Source organism: Microdochium trichocladiopsis (assembly GCF_020744255.1).
Source record: "Microdochium trichocladiopsis strain MPI-CAGE-CH-0230 chromosome Unknown B0I36scaffold_3, whole genome shotgun sequence".
Taxonomy (NCBI): Eukaryota; Fungi; Ascomycota; class Sordariomycetes; order Xylariales; family Microdochiaceae; genus Microdochium; species Microdochium trichocladiopsis.
Genome location: NW_025763546.1, coordinates 1,321,226 through 1,340,344, shown reverse-complemented (window position 1 = coordinate 1,340,344; position 19,119 = coordinate 1,321,226). Strand labels below are relative to the sequence as shown.

The 19,119-nt window shown below is 55.2% G+C and overlaps 7 protein-coding genes and 1 non-coding gene across 8 annotated transcripts; 2 read left to right on the top strand and 6 right to left on the bottom strand.

Moving 5' to 3' along the window:
* Window positions 1–1,413: 1,413 nt before the first annotated feature.
* Window positions 1,414–4,078, bottom strand: B0I36DRAFT_360418 (coiled-coil domain-containing protein MTMR15; the record flags this gene model as incomplete). Its single annotated transcript, XM_046158308.1, has 2 exons — window positions 1,414–3,439; window positions 3,498–4,078. 2 exons carry the CDS (start codon window positions 4,076–4,078, stop codon window positions 1,414–1,416), a joined length of 2,607 nt encoding a protein of 868 aa, XP_046015057.1.
* Window positions 4,079–4,345: 267 nt separating this feature from the next.
* Window positions 4,346–5,641, top strand: B0I36DRAFT_317314 (uncharacterized protein). The gene is made up of 2 exons (XM_046153140.1): window positions 4,346–5,063; window positions 5,185–5,641. Exons 1-2 carry the CDS (start codon window positions 4,351–4,353, stop codon window positions 5,264–5,266), a joined length of 795 nt encoding a protein of 264 aa, XP_046015056.1. The 5' UTR covers window positions 4,346–4,350; the 3' UTR covers window positions 5,267–5,641.
* Window positions 5,642–5,943: 302 nt separating this feature from the next.
* B0I36DRAFT_86121 (ribosomal S13/S15 N-terminal domain-containing protein) lies at window positions 5,944–7,280 on the bottom strand. Its single transcript, XM_046163472.1, has 4 exons — window positions 7,030–7,280; window positions 6,779–6,897; window positions 6,444–6,490; window positions 5,944–6,320 (listed from the first exon to the last, which is right to left on the bottom strand). Exons 1-4 carry the CDS (start codon window positions 7,143–7,145, stop codon window positions 6,147–6,149), a joined length of 456 nt encoding a protein of 151 aa, XP_046015055.1. The 5' UTR covers window positions 7,146–7,280; the 3' UTR covers window positions 5,944–6,146.
* A 206-nt stretch (window positions 7,281–7,486) lies between these two features.
* B0I36DRAFT_317310 (uncharacterized protein) lies at window positions 7,487–8,094 on the top strand. The gene has a single exon (XM_046153139.1). The coding sequence runs from the start codon at window positions 7,710–7,712 to the stop codon at window positions 7,944–7,946; it is 237 nt and encodes a 78-aa protein (XP_046015054.1). The 5' UTR covers window positions 7,487–7,709; the 3' UTR covers window positions 7,947–8,094.
* Window positions 8,095–9,555, bottom strand: B0I36DRAFT_317309 (enolase). The gene has a single exon (XM_046153138.1). It carries the CDS (start codon window positions 9,133–9,135, stop codon window positions 8,263–8,265), a length of 873 nt encoding a protein of 290 aa, XP_046015053.1. The 5' UTR covers window positions 9,136–9,555; the 3' UTR covers window positions 8,095–8,262.
* A 2,301-nt stretch (window positions 9,556–11,856) lies between these two features.
* Window positions 11,857–11,964, bottom strand: B0I36DRAFT_t52. Its single transcript has one exon. It is a non-coding gene; the product is annotated as a tRNA-Cys (tRNA).
* Window positions 11,965–13,624: 1,660 nt separating this feature from the next.
* On the bottom strand, window positions 13,625–14,967 carry B0I36DRAFT_317300 (Endoribonuclease L-PSP/chorismate mutase-like protein). The gene is made up of 2 exons (XM_046153137.1): window positions 14,633–14,967; window positions 13,625–14,377 (listed from the first exon to the last, which is right to left on the bottom strand). Exons 1-2 carry the CDS (start codon window positions 14,773–14,775, stop codon window positions 13,978–13,980), a joined length of 543 nt encoding a protein of 180 aa, XP_046015052.1. The 5' UTR covers window positions 14,776–14,967; the 3' UTR covers window positions 13,625–13,977.
* A 262-nt stretch (window positions 14,968–15,229) lies between these two features.
* On the bottom strand, window positions 15,230–18,025 carry B0I36DRAFT_346826 (uncharacterized protein; the record flags this gene model as incomplete). The annotated part of the gene is made up of 3 exons (XM_046156498.1): window positions 15,230–15,775; window positions 15,836–17,835; window positions 17,902–18,025. 3 exons carry the CDS (start codon window positions 18,023–18,025, stop codon window positions 15,230–15,232), a joined length of 2,670 nt encoding a protein of 889 aa, XP_046015051.1.
* Window positions 18,026–19,119: the final 1,094 nt, after the last annotated feature.

Genomic DNA, 19,119 nt, shown 5'->3' with positions numbered 1-19,119 from the left:
TCGGGTCTGGTGTCCCGGTACCGGACAAGGGCGGCCAACCCACGCGGGGCCCTGTCGTTACGATGACTCGGAAGGGCAATGTCGATCCTCGCACGACATGCCACGATGGTGGTTGCTGGAGAGTGTCCCGCGAAAGGAATCAGTGACCGATAGACGCTGATGCCTTCAGAGCTAGTATGTAAGCGGTCTGGTGCTGTGCCGTCACAAGTGACGCTGCGGTGTGTGCTTGCTAAAGCACTCTGCATTAGCTTTGCAGCTGGAAAGAAGCCGTCTGGCTCGTTTTGTGATTGGGCTCCGACAGGCTGGGATCGGGGTTTTAGCTCAAGAATTGAGTTGTGACGAGATGATGGCTTCGTGCTCGTCATACGAGCACGGCTGTGGATTCACTGGGAGTGAGGGGTGAGGGGCCAGCCAGCCAACAAAAGCCAGGGTTGAGTGGCTGGTGCAACGGCAGCTCGGATTGCCTGGGTTTACTCTAGATCGGCCACTGGCGAGCCAAACGACATTGTCAGTCTCCTGGTTGCCAAGCGCTGCACAGGACGACGGCGACAACAACGACATTATTGCGGTGACTTAGGGGCGACAAAAGTGATCGGGACCTTGTCGCAAGAGGTGGCTGGGAGTGCCAAACGTTGTCCAAGACCAGCACCGCCGTTGTTGGAGCAGCTGCAGCCTCGAAACAACGAGCATGGGTCTCGCTGTTCGCGATGTTGATTTGCTGGAACCAGGACTGGCCGGAGCATAGTTGACAAGGAGCAAAGTTAGCTTGCGCGCCGGGCCTGCCGTGGCGGCCTGACACACATGAGCAGTTGCTCACGTGAACAGGCAGACCGAAACAACGGGCACTGCACCAACGCGGCGTCGGACTAGCATCGCAAGAACCAACAGGTTTGACGCACAGCAAGGATTGCCATCCAACTCCTGCCCACCTCAAGTTTGCTACAGGCTGTGTGTTCCATCCGCGAACCACGAGTGCGACAGTGCGGCCCATCGGGCAAGGACGCCTTGTTGTTCGGGTACACGATCCGTCCGTCTGCCATGTGGCCCTCTTCAGGTAGGTCTTTCGTATGGGAATCGTGTCATGCCTCGCAGGAAACAAGCGAGCATTTCCTGGTTTGACTCACGCAAGAAATGCTACTGCGAGCTAGATTGGCACTTTTCGCTCCTTCCAGGATGGATGCACAAGTGCGCCCATGTGAGATCCTGAGCTCCGCCCGGCTCACAGCGCCGTCCAGATCGACATCCCTGACGCTGTTGGTTTAGCCCCTCTATACGTCGATAGTGTGAGCTATTATAGTCTCAGTCTTGATTATTGACTCCGCAGGGTGTCAATATAGTACTGTCTCCCTTTTATGGCTTATGCTTGTGTCATCCGAGTTCATTTGTACTCAGGTTACCGGCATGTACGCCTTCCTAAGCCTCGCGCACTTCATCCGCGATGGCGTTGCACAGGGCTACTCGGATCCCAGCCCCTGTCAAGACGTGTATCCAAAGTCGCTGGGTGTCGCTCAACCTGTCGTTGGCACTCTTCACCTCTGAGAACATGACCTCCCTTTCAGGTTCTGTTTTCCACAGGACAAGGTCTGGGATCCCGCCACCTCTCTGCCCATATTCTTGAGCCATGACTTTGCAAATCGTGGCAAGGGCAGCTCCGTTGAAGCAATTCGCAAGCTCAAGCAAGTCTCCCAGCTCGTAGTCCCAGTTCAAACCAACCACGCAAGTTCGTCTTTCGCGTTCTCGCTCATCTACTGCCTGAATAAGCCGAGCGGCCTGTCCGTTGGCGATCTCGACGAGCCGATGATTGATCTCGGAGCTCCGCGTCGGGAAGAAGGCATCTGTATGCAGGTCCAAAGGACAAGTCTGATATGCAGTCTGAAAGACATTGGGAATGTAGATGAAGAGGATGTCGAAGAACAGGTATGCAAAAAGTGTTCGCACGATACCCCCCTCGGCATGATAGCCCTTCCATCCTTGGGCTCTGTAGTCGCTCAGGCACATGGCTTCCACACTGCACTCGCCGCCACCTTCAGCCTCGTCAATCCAGATCGTCTTCGTGCTTGGACCACGCCCATTTTTGCCAGTAATGTCGTCCTTCTTGAGTTGCGTGCCATGGACATAGTGCTCTTCGGGTTGTTTCAACCGGACGTGGCCGAAATCATGCTGAAGACGCTTCGGGACTCTGAGCTGTTTCTCGAGCTTGACTATTCTCTTCTGAATATCGTAATGGTAGATCAGGTGACAATCCCGATCCTCAAGTGCAATCTCACAAGTAGTAATAGCGATTCGCTTCCAGTGCTTCTTCTGAAGCTCAACGTTTGTGATCGAGGGATTCTCCTCAAGCGCGAACATGTAATGCTCTTCAAGAAGCGCTTTGCGTTGGTACCACGCGCCACGGCGGGCGAGGTGGAAAAGCCGTTGCTCGAGAAGTTGCGATAGCAGCTCGTGCTCGCGCTTGTGTTCCTTGAGCCGACCAAAAGTGTGCGCGGCCTTGTGCACAATTCTGGTGTATGAATGACCAGGGTTCAGTCGGCGTAGATACGCACCCTCGCCAGATTCATACACTCGATCTTCCTTCAGCTGCTCTTCCACCAGCAGTGCTTGCCACCTTGGATAGATCTTTTCAAAGATTTCAATGACCCGGCGGAAGTCGGCCTCCCTGACTGGTCCGTTGAACTCGAGAATATTGTCAATGGCGAACTCCGTCCGCATCGAGGTCTCGAATTCCAGTAGCTGTGTCCGCGAAGCAAAGATATTGGCAGAGCGGCTAACAATGTAGTTGGGAAAATTGCGGCGGGATATCTTGGCCAGAATGATGGCGGTCAAAGACTTGTCTGTCCACTCCGTCGATCGATAGAAGACGAGATGAACCCTTTCGAAGAGTTTGAAGACGGGGAGTGACAATCTGATACACGGCCCGGTAATTGCCAAGATCTTCTCAAGAAAATGCCTGTTCCGATTCGAGTCATCCGGACCGTCGGGAGCTGGTGAGCCTGTTTCGGGCGTGGGAGTGTCGAGAGATGTGGTGGAGTCCAGAGTGCTTGACCTTCGGAGACCAACAGAGAACAACCCGGACTGCTGCCGGCTGTTTCGACATATTGACTTTGCAATATCACCCTTGTTCTTACCTTGAACCTTGGCCTCCTTGGCAAACGCTTTGATCTCGTCGAGGCTGAGAAGAGAGACAGCTTCTTCCACGGTAGTAATGCAATCATCCGATGTGTCTGCAAAGGCAAAAGCATCTGCGAGGCTGGTCTGCTCATCGACATAGTCAACAGAAAGCGAGCCGTTTTCGCCGGCCTCACCGTCGTCGGTTGGCGGCAAATCTCGAGTCTGCTGTAGGTCCAGCACGGCAGCTTCTACGTCTTGAATGTCCGAATGATAGCTAAGCTTTGCTGTGCGATGCCACTGCGCATTCTTCCTCAGGAAGAGTCGAACATATCTGAGCACTGGTCAGCGTTTATTGCCCGCTGAGCACGGGGACGTTGGCGGGGGCATACAAGAATTGACTTTCGTACGGCAGGGCCCTCCACTTCTCAAAGACTGCACATTCGCGGGAATTGAACAGATGAGATTCCTCATCCAACACAGTGTCTAGCGCGAGGTTGAATGCGTCCACATATAATGAGCTCTTGCCTCGGATCCATTTTCGTGAATCGAGCCTCGCCGCAGCTGTCTCTGCCTCATCAGTACCAGCCTCTGACTGCGAGGCTTTGAACGACTCATATTGCTCTATGGCTTCTTCGTCAGAGAGGATGGCTGGCAGGGAACTCTCAATCGCGGTCGGCTGATGTGGTCGATCATCGACATCGGTCTCAGGAGACCCTTCTCGAGACAAGTCAGGTGCTGAAAGCCGGCCCCGATTCTGGGGTGGTCGTGCTGCAGGCGATGTTGGCCGCGGGATGTGACCTAGGTCATCCTCCTCGCCGCCATCATTGTCGTCATCGCTGTCAGCAATCTCAACTCGCTTTAACCGCTTGGCTGGCCGTTCAGGAGATGCTGGCGTAGCTGCACAAGTTGCACCATGGGGCGCTTGCTGACGAGCGGAGCCGACTTTTGTCCTCTTTATGAATGCGTCCATGCCAGAATAGCAAGTGAAGAATCCATCTTCGACACAGCGTGCAGTGGTGGTCTTGGTGTTGGGTCTACGATGACCTCATCAGAACGCACGCGTCGCGTTCACAGGCACTTGGGGGAGAGGGGATCTGGCTGCACGATATCACGGGACCAGGCGTTTTCAATTTGCATTGCACTTGGGTAAGGTACTGTACCTGGCAGGAAGCTCCTCAAAGTGGAGCCGGCGCTGAATGCGCAAACGCCGATCGCAAAGCTGCTTTCCCAAGGGACACACCAATGAAGAGTGCCTTTGGCTTCACCAACCAGTACACCCACCCACCTGGAGCAGGCTTGCGAGCAAATCCCAGCATCTTCTTTTACTCCACGCAGCTTCCCAAGACCACAACAGCACCACTACGTCAATTGGTCCTTGCTACTCAGATTCACACCAAAAACATATCACCACACCAAACACAACCAGCCACGATGGCCGACGACAAGACCCAAACTCCCGTCCCACCGCCCGCACTTCCAACCTTCACGGCCAGCCCAGCTCCAGCGCCCGTTGGACTAGTGTCTTCTACGGCCGCCGTCGATAGCAACAATGACGACGCACAGACAGCTCGAGAGCAGTCCACGAACCCTCCAGATGTCAAAGAGGAGGCCGACGTGGACATGGCCGACGTCTCCACAGCGCCGACACACCAGCAGCAGCAGCCTCTCATCACCACAGAGAAATCCCCCGCGCCGAGCGCTCCTGCCGCGGCGGCGACCTCGGCGCCGTGCACGAGCACGCCACTGCGACAAGCAAACGGCGTGGACGGCGGCGGCGGCGGCACTTCTTCGCGGGCGGCGTCGCAGCACCCCGAGTCTGGCGCTGGCGGCAGCAGCAGCAGCAGTCACCAGATGCCCTCGACTCCTGCGGTGCACGGCGCGCCAGTGCGGCAATACCTGAACCAGAATGTCACAGGAGTACTGCTGGAGGGCATGAAGCAAATCGCGCGCGACCAGTATGTTGGCCCCCATACCGTCCTCTTTTCCACTAATGTGGTCATGGGAACCTATACCCGTTGTTTTCAGCGCTATCTCACTGCCGTGTGACACAGCTAATCGTATCTGCATACTTTCCAGACCCCAAGATCCCCTCAGAGTACTGGGGGAATATCTTTTGAAGGCCTCTAGAGAGCGTGAGAAGATGGTGAGCGCAGCATAGAGAATTCTAGCGGAAGACGCCGCACGGGTATACTGGGACGGGTTCGAAGGGCGGAGTTGCCGGGGACAAACCTCCCTTTCGGTCGAAATTCAAGCAAGCATGGCATGGCCTAGCATAGGAGCGCATCTTTCCCCCCCCTTTTATTCTGCGATTGATAAAAAGCATAGGCGTTTGGTCACACAGGGGCAAAATTCATCAGCACTTTTCAACAGCCAGCTATGCGCGCTAGCTGTCAACGGAGCCACAGTTCCATGACATTTTAGGGAGATGATCTGGACAAGGCGTTCAGCAGATGCAATCATCAAAGTGCTGTTATTTCGAATACAACATAATCGAATTTCACTTCATCCCACGATAAGGCAAGGTGCACTGCAAGTATTTATACGCGTTTTTTATTCATGTTGCCGAATTTCTTTTTCTCTAGTCCCAAACGTCCACCAAAGTCGCTCAGGCGGGACAGAAACAGGGCTCTGAAGTTGTGATATATCATGTCTCGACATTCAGCCGACTAGGCTAAAAGTCTCTTCATTGAAAAATTGTGTGATATCATGAGGCGCCCTGTAACATTCATTTAAAAAAACACAAATGCCATGTATTTTCTTTTGACCCATCCCGACCCAAGAACTCCTTTTGTTGTCGTCGAGGACATCACTTCTTACTCGGCTATTCGCAGCGGGAAGTAAAAGGGTGGTAATATCTCTGAGACAAACAACAGTTTTTGCTAACCACGCCGGGCTCACGGCTGTGCCGTTGCACTCGGGTTTTCTTGATCCGATGTTGCAAGCAGCTACACGGCGGAGCACACGACACCCCCTTTGCGACGCGCGATCTCGACTCTCGACTCTTCGCGTTTCATGGAGAAGATGAATGAGGAGCTCGCTTAAGCGACAATGGTGCTGGCGGTGGCAGACTCGTACTTCCAGGTAGGAGGCAGGACACCGACAGACTTGTAGTAGCGGGCCAGGCGGTGGATACGGGACTCGATGAGAATGAGGCGGAACTTGGCGTCCTTGTCCTTGCGGTTGCGCTCGAGGTGCTTGCGGACGGAGACAGCCTGGTGGGAGGTTGACGTTAGTATGAAAGGTGTACCGAAAAGGGAAAATGTGCTCTTGTCACTGTTCGTGGGCTCGCTAGTGGTCGAGCACAGCGAACAGCGAATATATGAGGGGAGACTTACCTTCTTGATCAGCATGTACAGATCCTCGGGAAGCTCGGGAGCGAGGCCTATATATGGAGAATCACACCGTCAGCCTTGACCAACAGCGGCGTTTTTTTTTGTTTTTGCCTGGAATTGCTTCCACCTGGCCACTCGCATCTTTGTGTGTTTGCACAAAAGTGAACAAGGGCCAGTATGTCCAAGCTCTTTCGATTCGAGGCATGGCAAGTGGTGTCAGGTATGGGTCGGGTGTCTCGTGTCTGATGGCCATCTTGCTCATGCTCTCTCGTGTCCAGAAATCATGTGTATGCTGACATTGACATCGCGTGGGGAGGGTTTGTTGGTTCATGTCGTACCGTTGGACTTGAGAATGCGGAGGATCTTGTTGCCGGTGACGATGCGGACCTGGGCAATGCCGTGGGCGTCACGGAGGACGACACCAATCTGGGAAGGAGTGGCACCCTTCTTGGCGAGCCTGCAGTTGCGCAATTGAAAAGTCAGTCTTGCTGGTCGCCTCGTCGCAGAATCTCATTAACACCCCAGAGAGATCCATCATCCTCTGCCTGCGGCAGCTCTCGTGTGTCCACCGATACGGGAAAGCACGCACTTGCAGATCTGCTCCTCGACCTGGGCGGGAGTGGTCTTGAGCCACGCGGGGGCAGTCCGCGAGTAGGGGAGCGCGGAGGCTGAAATTCCCTTTCCGTTGGAGTGAAGACGACCCATTTTGGCGGTTGTTGTGTGGTTTGTTGCTGGCGACGGCGACGAGTCTGGCTTGCTGGGGGACAAGAACTGGCTGGGCGGATCGGAGTGGTTGGCTGGGCTGGGTGGAATGAGGTCGAGGCTGCTGCACGGCTTGGGAGGGCCAGAGGATTTTTGGCTCCACGAAAAAGTTCACTGCACCGCAGAGCTGGATTGTGTGCCCAGTTCGCGTGGCTGATAGGCGTTGATTGGCCAAGCTGGGAGCGGGCAGGCCCCACTCCGTCCAAGCACCGAAGTTCTTCCGGGCCGTGCCAAGCCTGTCCAGCGCTGCGTCTCTGTTGGGGAGTCGGGGCGCGCCTCTACCAAATTTTCCTCCCTGCCGCGCTGCAGACAAACGTTGACATCTTGACAACAACACATTGCAGCTTCGCTGCGAGAGACGCATCAAACATGCGCTGAGCGTTGTAAAGTCAGCACCGCCTCATCTGCCAGGTGGCTTCATATGCGTAGCATCTTGTGGTCGATACTACTGGTAAGCTCCCCTCTGCCTTCACATCGGCCTCCCCCAAAACGTCACTTGTCACCCTGATGATACACTCCTTTATTTTACTTTTTCTGGTACCTCTTATATCATCGGGCCTTCGGGCCCGAAATGTATTAAACGGACTTCTGATCTCACAAGTTCATCCTTCTCCAACTTGGCACTCGAACTTCTCAATGATGGGGCACACCGCTAATCATCATACAATAATAGGACTCCATCCCAGCCCTCTTCGACTCCATGTCTGTCCCATACTAGTTTTCTCAGCCAACCCAGTGTTATGATGCTCGTGATTGCCTGACTTGTCGCGTTCCCTTCACGGCGTAGTGAATCGTACTGGAGTCTTGTGCTCAATTGCTCAGCTCACATATCCTTTGGTCTCATTATAATCACGATGCGCCAGGCAGGACCTAGGAACGCTCACTCTGCATATCCACACGTGGTGACCAAAATTACATGGGCTTTGATTTGTTTCATTCATTCGTCATAATTCTGCTAGACACGGAGCTGGTGTGCTTCTCGTGTGGTTTTAGACCCAACCTAACCCGGTCCTGTCCGGGGTATCATTAAACTCCTGCTTTTGTTCGAATCGACACAGATTTACATGTTGACAGCGGTGCGGAAGCTCTCGCCAGCATAGACAGCGTTGCTGCCGAGCTCCTCCTCGATACGCAGGATCTGGTTGAGCTTGGCAAGACGCTCAGAGCGGGCAGGGGCACCAGTCTTGATCTGGCCAGCACGGAGACCGACGACAATGTCAGCAATGGTGACATCCTCAGTCTCGCCGGAGCGGTGGGAGACCATGACGCCCCAGCCGTCGGCGTAAGAGTCCTTGGCGGCCTGAATGGACTCGGTGAGGGTACCAATCTGGTTGACCTTGAGCAGGAGAGCGTTGGCAGACTTGAGCTCGATGGCCCGCTTGATGCGGAGAGGGTTGGTGACAGTCAAGTCGTCACCAACGATTTGGGTAGTGGCACCCTGGGTCTTGTAGAAGTAGCTCCAGGCCTCCCAGTCGTCCTCGGCGAAGGGGTCCTCAATGGAGACGATCGGGTACTTCTTGGCGAGGTCGCTGTACATGGCAGCGAGCTCCTCGTAGGTAATCCACTTGGTGGGGTCGCTCTCGGGGTTCTTGAAATCGAGGTCGTACTTCTTGGCGTCCTCCTTGTAGAACTCGCTGGAGGCAACATCCATGGCGATGTTGATCTGGCCAGTGTAGCCAGCCTCCTCGATGGCCTCGGTGATGAGCTCGAGGGCCTCGTCAGCAGTCTGGATATCGGGGGCGACACCACCCTCGTCACCGACGTTGCCGGCAGACTGGCCGTACTTCTTCTTGGCCAGAGACTTGAGCTTGTGGTAGACCTCAGCACCCTGGCGCATGGCGTCGGTGAAAGAGGCGGCCTTGGAAGGAACGATCATGAACTCCTGGAAGGCAAGACGGCCACCGGCGTGGGAGCCACCGTTGAGAACGTTCATGAAGGGGACGGGCAAGACGTAGGGCTTCTTGGTGCCAGCGAGGTCGGAGACGTGGGCGTAGAGAGGGACACCCTTCTCGGCAGCACCGGCCTTGGCAATGGCCAGAGAGACACCGAGGATGGCGTTGGCACCAAGCTTGCCCTTGTTGGGGGTACCGTCGAGCTCGTTGAGGAAGGCATCGACGGCGCTCTGGTCCTTGACATCGAGACCCTTCTCGATGACAGCGGGAGCAATGACGTTGTTGACGTTGTCGACAGCCTTGGTGACACCCTTGCCGAGCCACTTGGACTTGTCACCGTCACGGAGCTCGACAGCCTCGTGCTGGCCTGTCAATTGGGTCGGCACAGTCAGTTTATATGCTTGGGGAAGTGTGTCCTTGTCAGGTGAGCGAAGCAGACATACCGGTCGAGGCACCAGAGGGGACAATGGCGCGGTGGAGGCCGGTCTCGGTCACGACATCGACCTCGACGGTGGGGTTACCACGAGAGTCGTAGACGGAGCGAGCGTGGATCTTCTTGACAGCCATGGTGACAGATGTAGGATTGAGAGGTAAATCCTGCGATGAGTAGGTTCGGAAGTGTCAGTCTTGGTGAGACGATGGGAGGCTGCCAGTCTTTGGAGGGGTGTGGGAGCTTCTTATGCAAAAGCTGGCCGAGTTGGGAGGGGTACGCGACTGGAAGGCACCCGCTAGGACGCAATTGGCCTGGGCGTTTGGGGGGGGTGCGTGCCTGGTGTGAGTGGGATGGGAATATGCCGCAGACGGCCGTCTGGGCAGAGTGATGAGTGTACACGATTGCCAATGTCAACAAACGAGGTGGGTTGGTGGGGTTGGGCTGGCTGGCAGGCAAGGTGGAAGCTAGTGTAGCTACAGCAGTAGTGTGGCTCGAGGCTCGAGGAGGGGAGGAGGGGATTGGGCACTCGCTGAAGCTGCCAGACTTACAATGCTTTTGTTTCGGGAAGGTTTGTATTTGTTCTCACGGGTCCCAATGGCAGAATCGGTGAGAGGAGGGAGAGGATGGGAGGATGATGAGGAGAGGGAAAAAACGCAGGCTGAGACGAGAGAAAAGTAAAGTAGCTTCAGCTCTGGTGTGAGACAGGAGCTGTGTCTAACAGAGATGGCACCTTCTTTCTGTCAAGACAACGCCACTGCCAACCAATCTGTGCTGGCGTGGCAGGGGCGGCAGCGCCTTGCTTGTTCCATTGCAGGCCGGGGCCGCCGCACTCGCCGAGCGACGCGGGACGGCGATCTGCCTGCCTGCCCACTCTGACGCACCAAGCTGCGATGTGGTGGGGCAGGCGAGCTCACCATTCTGGCCAGAGCCCGGTTCCAGGATCTTCCACTCGACACAGCGAGTGAGTGCATTGCGCGCCCGCCCGATCTCGCCGCGCGGGGCGCTGCCCACCAGGGTACCTACTGTGTACCTCACTCCAACGCCTCGCTCAACTTTTTCTCCATCAAGGTCCGCTGCGGCTCTTCGTCGGCCGCTCTGGCACGACGGGCTGGAGGATCTCCTGGTTGGCCCAGCACTCAGGTGTCCTGGGAGCTTGCTGCAGACAGGGTCCTCCTCCTGGTTTGAAGCAGCCACCAACATCGCTTCTCTGTCAGGCGCAGCGACAGCACATCTAGGGATGGCAATGTTCACGATGTAAGATCGGGCGGCTCTGAGAGCTGGACGCCAGTGCATGTCACACAGCCGAGTACCCGCGGTCCTGCTCATTCTCGCCAGGAGCCGCCCGAGCCTCAATCTTCCGACCTCGACCGCAGCAATGGGCAAAGTCGGGACTCTCGGCTCCTGCTCTCGATATCAATGGCCTGGAGACTGCCGACGGCCTCAGCCTGGTCAACGATAGCAAGACTCTTTTCTTTCCGACTGTGGCCCGTACAAACATGCACATGGACACGATTGTTGATGCTCACGATGCGAGCTTACTGAGCACAAAGTATTTGTTTCTGACCAGCACTGCGCGGCCCACTATGACAGCCCCCCACCCTTCCACAGTCGCCATCTGTGGACAATCTTCGAGCATTTGGCATGATACATCGGCACTTGTCAGCGACGATGCTATATCATCCCTTGCTCCATTTGCAGCCACCGCGGGGGTCCAAAATTTGGCCGCCAGGTCTCCGGCTGGATCCATCGTGCTACGGTGAACCCTGTCTCGAATCCTGCAGGGTCCTCCTCCTCCATGATGGATGGGGTTTGTGTCATTGCCCATGGTCACAGCATTGAAACGTGAAGAGCTTGAAAATTTCTTGTCCGTCATAGCAACTGGAAATGTGCAACGAGGAGGGCAGGGTGCATACAACACTACCACCCGCTATTTCTAGTCTCGGTGCAACTCATGCCGTTTCATCGATACCCGCCGGCGTCGTGCCAGGCACATCGAAACACGAAACAAGGCGTCGTTTGAGGCAAATTTTATGCTTGAAGAGAGTTAAACGACTGCGAACCCTGCGTCTCACAATAGTCTGCGTTATGCTGCAGCCAGAAACGCAACAACAGGCAAGGTCAGGTCGTCGATCCGGAAAAGGCGGGTCTCCTTGGGAAGGCACGCCATTTCACTGCAACAATGGGCAGCCGCGACACGGAATCCGCTCCACCGGACGCCGGGCACCGCCGTTCCGGAGTCGCAAAAAGTGAATAAATCGACGATATCAACGGCAAACGCATACCAGCACATCCTCCGTGTACCCCGAGTCCACGAGAACGGTAAAAGGATAGTCCCGAAGGCGGTTCGAACGCCTGACCTTAGGATGATTGCTTGTTTGCTAGATCCATAGGATCGTAGACACTGCAATCCCACGCTCTACCACTGAGCTACCGAGACTCCTAACTTGATTGACAACAACGACAATTGTTCACGTCTATATACATTGTTCGGGAGTGACCAGGGAATTCCGGGATCTGTGGGTTATCGATCCAGAGGTGTCGAGATGGCAGTCAGCCCACCTTCTCCACTCGATCTGTTAGAAGGGCCCCGTCGTGCGCGATGAACTATGCTCCAAGCTACAGTCGCAAATACCTATGGAGTCCAGGTTTTCTCCTGCATGGGATGACCGGCTTCCTCAAGATCGACATGCAAATGCAGGGTGTTAACTTCTTGACCAGCAACAACGACGCATTCATTATATCATGTGGCTTCCTTCATAGCTTTGGCAATTCATAATACCGCAACTAATGTAAGACTCTAACTACCTCCTGAATCGAGTATTGCCAAGATTGATCATTCTTTCACCTCGGCGTGGAAATTCTTTCTTCATATGAGCGCACCAGCCGTGATAGGAGTATATGTTTGTGATAATAAGTTAAACTCTTTTTGGACTGGAGTTGAAGGACCGGCCTGGTCAATCACCGAAGCTCGTAACACGTGTCTGGCGCATTTTTAGTTTTGCAGATTTGACATATATCGTGCTGTTGCTATCCTTTGATTTGGGCTGGTCGATAAATAATCGAACATGCACCTCTGGAATGACGAGTACTTAATTCTTGGCTGTTTTCCAACAAGCGCCACAACCTAGCGCCCCTCCCGCAACAATGCAGAGTGCTCATAAGCCTGTTCGATCCCAGTCCGTCACAATGGCTGTCCAACGTTGAACTCTGTTAATAGAGACACGGTCGATGACGAGTTGTGAGTCCAGGGGATGGGGTTGTTCTTAACGTCCTCGTGGAGGTACAGGCCATTGCTCGGGATGATATCCATGAAGTTCTCGATATTCTTTATCTAGGGGGACTTTGGTCATGTCATCCAATCCATCGTCTCCGCCGGCATCGACCTCATCCTCAAGTAGTGCGATAGATCGGATCTGCGGAGGTGAGGCCCATAATCTGATCCTCAAGATCTTCCTCGACTACACTCTGCACGTCTTGCCCGGATATCTTGTTAGAACCCGGTCTCGGGGTCGCCATTCTCGTGAGGTTCTTCTTCGGAAAGCGCGCTGGCATTCTCGGCCTTGAGAGTCTTCACCGCCAGGTCCAAAAACCTTGTCCATAGTCTTGGACTTGTGCAGTTCGTCAACGCGGCGCTGACACTCCATCTTGGTCATAGTCTCGCGAGCTCTCTGGCACTCCTCAGATAGTAGCGCCTTTGAGAGCGGCATTACGTACACGGTGGCGGTAGTTGCGATCCTCATTCGCCCTACGTGCCTCAGGCTCGTCATTGTGAATGATCTGCTCTATAAGGGCATCGAGAGCTGGGCCGTGGATTCTCTGCAGGCTTTCGGTAGTGAGTGCGTTAAGAGCCAACGGGTGGTTCTTGGCTACCATGTATGTCACTGGACTGGCCACCGGCCTCGATGGGCTCATCCAGTGTGATAGCTATAAGGTCAGTCGTTGGGCCAAGGTCAGCGTAAAAGAGCTGGAGAGTGATAGAGTTGGGTTGATGGTTTAAAACGCGCTTGGCCGCATCTTGGCCGATTTTGCGTATAATTTCCGTAGCGGCGGCAGAGAGAGTAAAAGGTGATGGATTCCTGGAAGCCAACTTTCTCGCCGCGGAGGTTTAGATACTTTGTTGGTGTGTTAGCGCGTACTGGCTTGTCCGAGACTGATAATCCACGAGGTGCTGCGCCAAGGATGACTGCCCATTGAATGAGCCTGACCGACAGAGAAATGAACATTTAGCTTCCCTTCTCAATGACGAGTACCTTACTTGATTGTTGGCCAGTACAACTTCGCGCCCTTCCCGCAACAACGCAAAGAGATCACATAACTGCTCAATCTCGGTCACAATAGCCGTCCAATGTTGAACTCCATCGACAGAGACACGGTCGATGAAGAGTTGTGGGTTCTCACAGCTCACTTTCTAGGCACCTGGCCTCTCCACGATGTCAAGTGCCTCCCTATCTCAAAGGTCCGGCACAGAACCTCCCTCGTGACTTAGCAAGGCAGACCCTTTCCTGGCAGTAACCTCAATCTCAACCTTCATCTCCTCCTCCAGCAGGGCGCAACTAAGCATCGTGGCCGCCGGTCTAGGTCCCTTTCTCCTGCCACTCCCACTCCCACTCCCATCTCCTTGCCCATCTTCACCATCACCACCATCACCATCGTCATCGCCATCGCCAAACCAGCGTCTCAAGACTGGCCACATCTCCTTGAAATCCTCCCTCCTCGGGACAATGTAGCGCACCCGGACGACCTCGTCCACGGAACTGCCCGCTTGCGCGAGTGCGGCCGAGATGTTGCGCATCGTCTGCTCGGCTTGCTGGATTGGGTCAGGCGAGATCTTGCCCGTCGCGTAGTCGTACCTATATGTCATTTCGCAATCATGGGGGAAGATAGTCAGCCCAAAGCCAGTCTTCACTTTTGGCCAGAGAAGGCGAAAGAAAAAAACAAAGAAAAAAAATAAACAGCCCGGCGAAAGTCAGAAAGAGTCAAAAACAACTCAAGGCTTTACTCGCACAACAGGCAATACCAGAAGAAATCCTATGACCACCACGTATCATAAAGGAAAGGCAAAGGAATTGGAGAAAAAAATTCGAAAAGAGGAACGTATCAAGTACCCCGTGCATCCAGACACAAACACCCAGTCCCCCGTCACAACGGCCCGGGAATAACCAATCCTCGCCTCGAACGCAGACCCGGAGCTGACGAGCCGTCTGCTCACTCCTGCCTCGGTGGTCTCGTGGGGTTTCGTCGATGCCATGTCGAAAAACAAAGATCGAGATGCTCTTGCTGCTCGGCTCTGGCGACAGTACTTCTTTTTTGGACCAGAGCTTTTTTTGGTGGGAGAGCTCGGAATGGTTGACGGCGGCTCAGGTCGTAGAATGCTGATCTTTCTCCCGCTTGGGTTGTAACGTCGCCGAGAGCTGGCCTTATGCTGCAAACCACTTCAAGAGCGATGTCGCGCGCGTGTCTGTGAGTCACGCTCAGCTGAACTTCACACTCCGTTGCCTGCTCCACTTTCTCCAACAACAAAAACTCAGGTATCATGTCTTGAATTAAACAAGTCTGGTATTGACCGATGATCGAACCTACTTTTTTCCAGAGGCATAGTGTACACTAATAAATGCAGCTCGCTCTAACCTGGGCATCACATGCTCTGTGTGCTCTTTGGCATGCTTCTCTTTACCCCCTCCTCTTCAAAGAGGACTCCAGGTCTAGTAATTCAATTCGCCAGACCCACCTCCTGCAACGTGATCCAGATCTTCGTAGCTTTTCAGACTACGCCCTTGAACAGCTTCGCGAGGACCAACGGCAGCACCACCGGCGGCGCCATCTCCCCAGCGCCCGGCGCCTCCCCTGCCGCGACCAGCCCCCGGACCATCGGCGCCATATCGGCCCGGTGGACCCTGCCGCCTGTCGTAAGGCCCGCTCCTGTTCTGATAGCGGCCAGTGCCGCCGGCACCTCCGCCTCCGCCACGTCGGATTGGGCCGCCGCTGCGGTCGACACCACCTGCGCTCCATCCTGCGGCTTGCATGGCTGCTGGGTTCCCGGCAAACAGAGGTGGCATGCCTGCAAAGCCAGGGAAGCCAGCAAACTGTGGCATGATGTTGTTCATCGAGAAGTTCTGGAGATTGAAACCTCTAGGGGTGCCTTGCTGCGTTTGGCCATTGGCTGGGGGGAAGTGCCCGTTGCTGTTCGCGTCCGTTCGAGATGGCGCAATGTGGGACGGGTCGAGAACGTAAGCATTGATGAGCTCAAACTGTTGAAAACTATTAGCGAACATGCCTTCGCAACAAGAGGCACTGCATCTTTTGCTTACCTCCTGCTTGAGATTGTCCAGCCAGTCCCCGTGGCGTTTCTCGACGTGCTTCTTCCAGAAATGCTCTTCTTTGAAGAGCTTGGTGCATTCAGGGACCTTGCACCGCCACTTGTGCTCATCCTCTTGCTTGACAAACTTGTTGAGCTCGTCGGCCACAGCCTCATCCGCCGGCTTGCCGCCAAGCTTGCGAAGGTCCACCGTCTCTGGCTCCAGGATCTGCATGATCTTGTCCTCAAAGGTCTTCACCCACTTGTACGCCCGCTCCAGCTGCTGTTCGGACTTTGATGACTGGCCACGGAATTTGCGGTCCGGCTCCGGCGCTTCGCCCTCCTCTTCGCCCTCCTCACGCTTCTTGGCTGGGAACGGCTCTCCGTTGGCACTTGCGCGAGCCACGCCCTTTGCAGCAGTCGATAGCGTGCTGCGTGGGCGCCGGAGGTGGCCGCCTGGACACTTACGAGTGAGCTCGTGAATCGAATCACACTCGAATACGCAGAAGAAGCAGAAGTTGAAGACACGACGGAGGTACTCGGTCGCGAGGTCGAGCTGCTTCTTCTTGACCAGTAGGTCTTCGTCGTCGATCTCATCGTCGTCAATCGCACCTTCCTCTTCTTCGGAATCTCCCATCTCGCCTTCGTCCATGACATCGTCAAAATCAAGATTTCTCTCCTTCTTGACCTTTTTGGCTACAGGCGCTGGGCCGACCGGCTTGAGTTGGCCGGCACTTCGCAGATTTTCGACTCTCTCCTCGATTCTCAGGAAGCCATTGAAATCAGAGCCGTAGTCCTCCTCAAATTTGTTTATGAGGCGCTGCACCAAGGTGAGATCCTTCTCGACCCGTTCAGGGGCTGAGAACAAGTCCCAAAGAGCCTTCTTGCGCGGATTCGTTGGCGGGTTGTGCACACCGACGTGGCATACAAAATCACCACGAACCTCATCTTTGACTGTCTTGCCGTTGACAGCCTCGAGCGCCTTTTCGGCTGTGCTGATCAGTTTGGGAGATCTCGGCTCGCCCTCCATGTCGTCATCCTTGGGATCAGCACGCTCGACTGGAGCGACCGAATCTGGCGAGGGATGAAGCATGACCCAGCCCATGCGGTGATATCGCTTGCTAGGGTTGGGATCACTCAGTGAGAGCCACTTGAAGCCACCTTCTTCCTCACCCAGATTTTCCTTGCAGAATGTCTCAAGGTTCTGGCGGCTGACATGCGGGGCGATAGTCTTGATCAAGAGCGTGGGTTGGTACAGGTTCTCGTCTCTGAGGTCGTTTCCAGACGCCGGGACAAGATCTCCAACACCAAGGACCTCGTTCGCGGCCGTGGCCTCCCCTTCTTCCTTCTCCACAACCCCGCCAGCGCCATTGCTCTCGCTCTTGGGCAGTCCTTCAAGAGAGAAATCATCGAATGTTCCAGACTCAAGGTCTTGCTCCCATTGGTTGTAACCCCCTCGCCGGAACTCGTTGATCTGTGCATTGAGGGCGTCGCGCACTTCTGGTACATAGCGCTCACGGAACCACTGCTCCTTTTTGTGCTCGGCAACAAAAGCTCGGGCCATCTTGGCCTGAAGCTCCTCTTTGTAGACATCGTAAGCAGCTTGGATCTTGGCCTTCTCCTTGTCACGCTCCTCTTGTGACTCGCGTGCACCACGAGGGCGTTCTGGCTCGCGTCGTCTCCCTGTCTTGGCTCTCTCTTTCTCATCCTTGATCTTCTCGTTTGCTCTCCACCATTCACCGAAATATGAGAAGCCAACCTGGAAGGGCAGCTTGACAGGATCGGTCAGGGGATTAACTGCGGGCGTGGCTGCATCGCCATTGCTCTGGCCAGGGACGTATCGGTCAATATTCGCTGGCGGGGAAGTGACGCGGCGTCGGTCGTCGCGTTCGCGCGGATCGCCTCGATCACGGGGACCACCGCCATAATCGTCTCGACCGCCCCGTGCTCGGGGTTCATAGCGGTCGACCTGTTGTGGGGAGCGAGAGCGGTTGCGCCGAGTTCGGTCGTGGCCTAGTAGAAGAAGCCAATTTGTCAGCTAAAGCGAAAACAGATCGTCGATATCCGCTGGGCTGTTACCTGGCGAGCGACCACGGTAGAACGGGTCACGTGGTTCTTCCTTGATCCGATCATCACGTCCGTTGCGGGCACGATCCGGGGGGGAGCGTGCCGCGTCGCGGTATGATGAGGTGTATGAGTCCATTGTGATAGTCGACTGAGCTGCGCGGGTGCTGTATTCGAGAAACGTGTGGCAGCGAATGTGAAGGACTTCAGGGAGGAAGGCCGGTAGGGTCCGTGCCTAATGTGGAAGCACGGACAGATCGTCGCGAGTTGTACTCGTGCCTGCTGAGTGCCGTGTCAGATGCCGTTAGAGCAGCCATGATGGCAGAATGTCTGGTGGACACGCGCGGCCTGGGAGAAAAGGAGGATGGTGCTGAGGAAGTCTCGGCAAGAGCAAGGAAGCTCGATTGCGACAATAGGATTGACAATTGACTGAACAGACAAGAAGTTCGAGCGGGGACAACAGACAAGATGGGATGTAGTGTATCATAGAGTGACAAGGAATGATCTTTATAGGAGCGCAAGAGAGGAGGAGGAGGTGTGAGGTAGAGGTGAGGCCGAAAGTGTCGGGGACGAGGCTGTCTGTCGAGTTGGGGACAAGGCTGCGGCGGACGCTTGGGAGAGAAGGACCAGAGAAGGACCAGAGAAGGAAAGGCGGAGACGAACTGTATGCAAGTAAGGTGAAGCTGCGAAGACAGGAGACAAGACGAGAAGCCTTGCGCTGGAGGCGATTGAAAGAGGCGCAAGGCAGGGGAGAGCGTGGGTGCCACAAGACACGAAGCCAGCTTCTTGCCTCTCGAGGATGATGATGGGCGGTTGACGGGCAGCCTTGCAAACAGACTGGAGGAAGGGGAGCTGCTGGCGATGGCTGGGCCGGCCGGCGGCTGCTCCAACCCGGGGTCCAGCTTGCAGGCGCGCAGGACCCACCCCCTGCCTGCTCCTGAGTGGAGCCAGCCCCGGCGTGTTCCTGCCGGAGCAACCTTGGAAGCATCTGAGCACTCCGTTTCAAAACAGTCAGCCTCTCATCACCAGTTGGTACAAACTGCTGGGCTTTCTGATCCGAAGAAGGGCCCTAATAGTTGCCAATACTTTCCAGCACACAAGCTCAAGATAACTAGAGGCAGTTGCGTGGCAGTGCCATCTTGGCCCGAGCCGCGACAAACCTACAGAGTAAGCTTCTCGTTCACCATCTCGCCCCGGGAGACATGCGTGGCTGCAAAGCTTGAGGCTAGATTT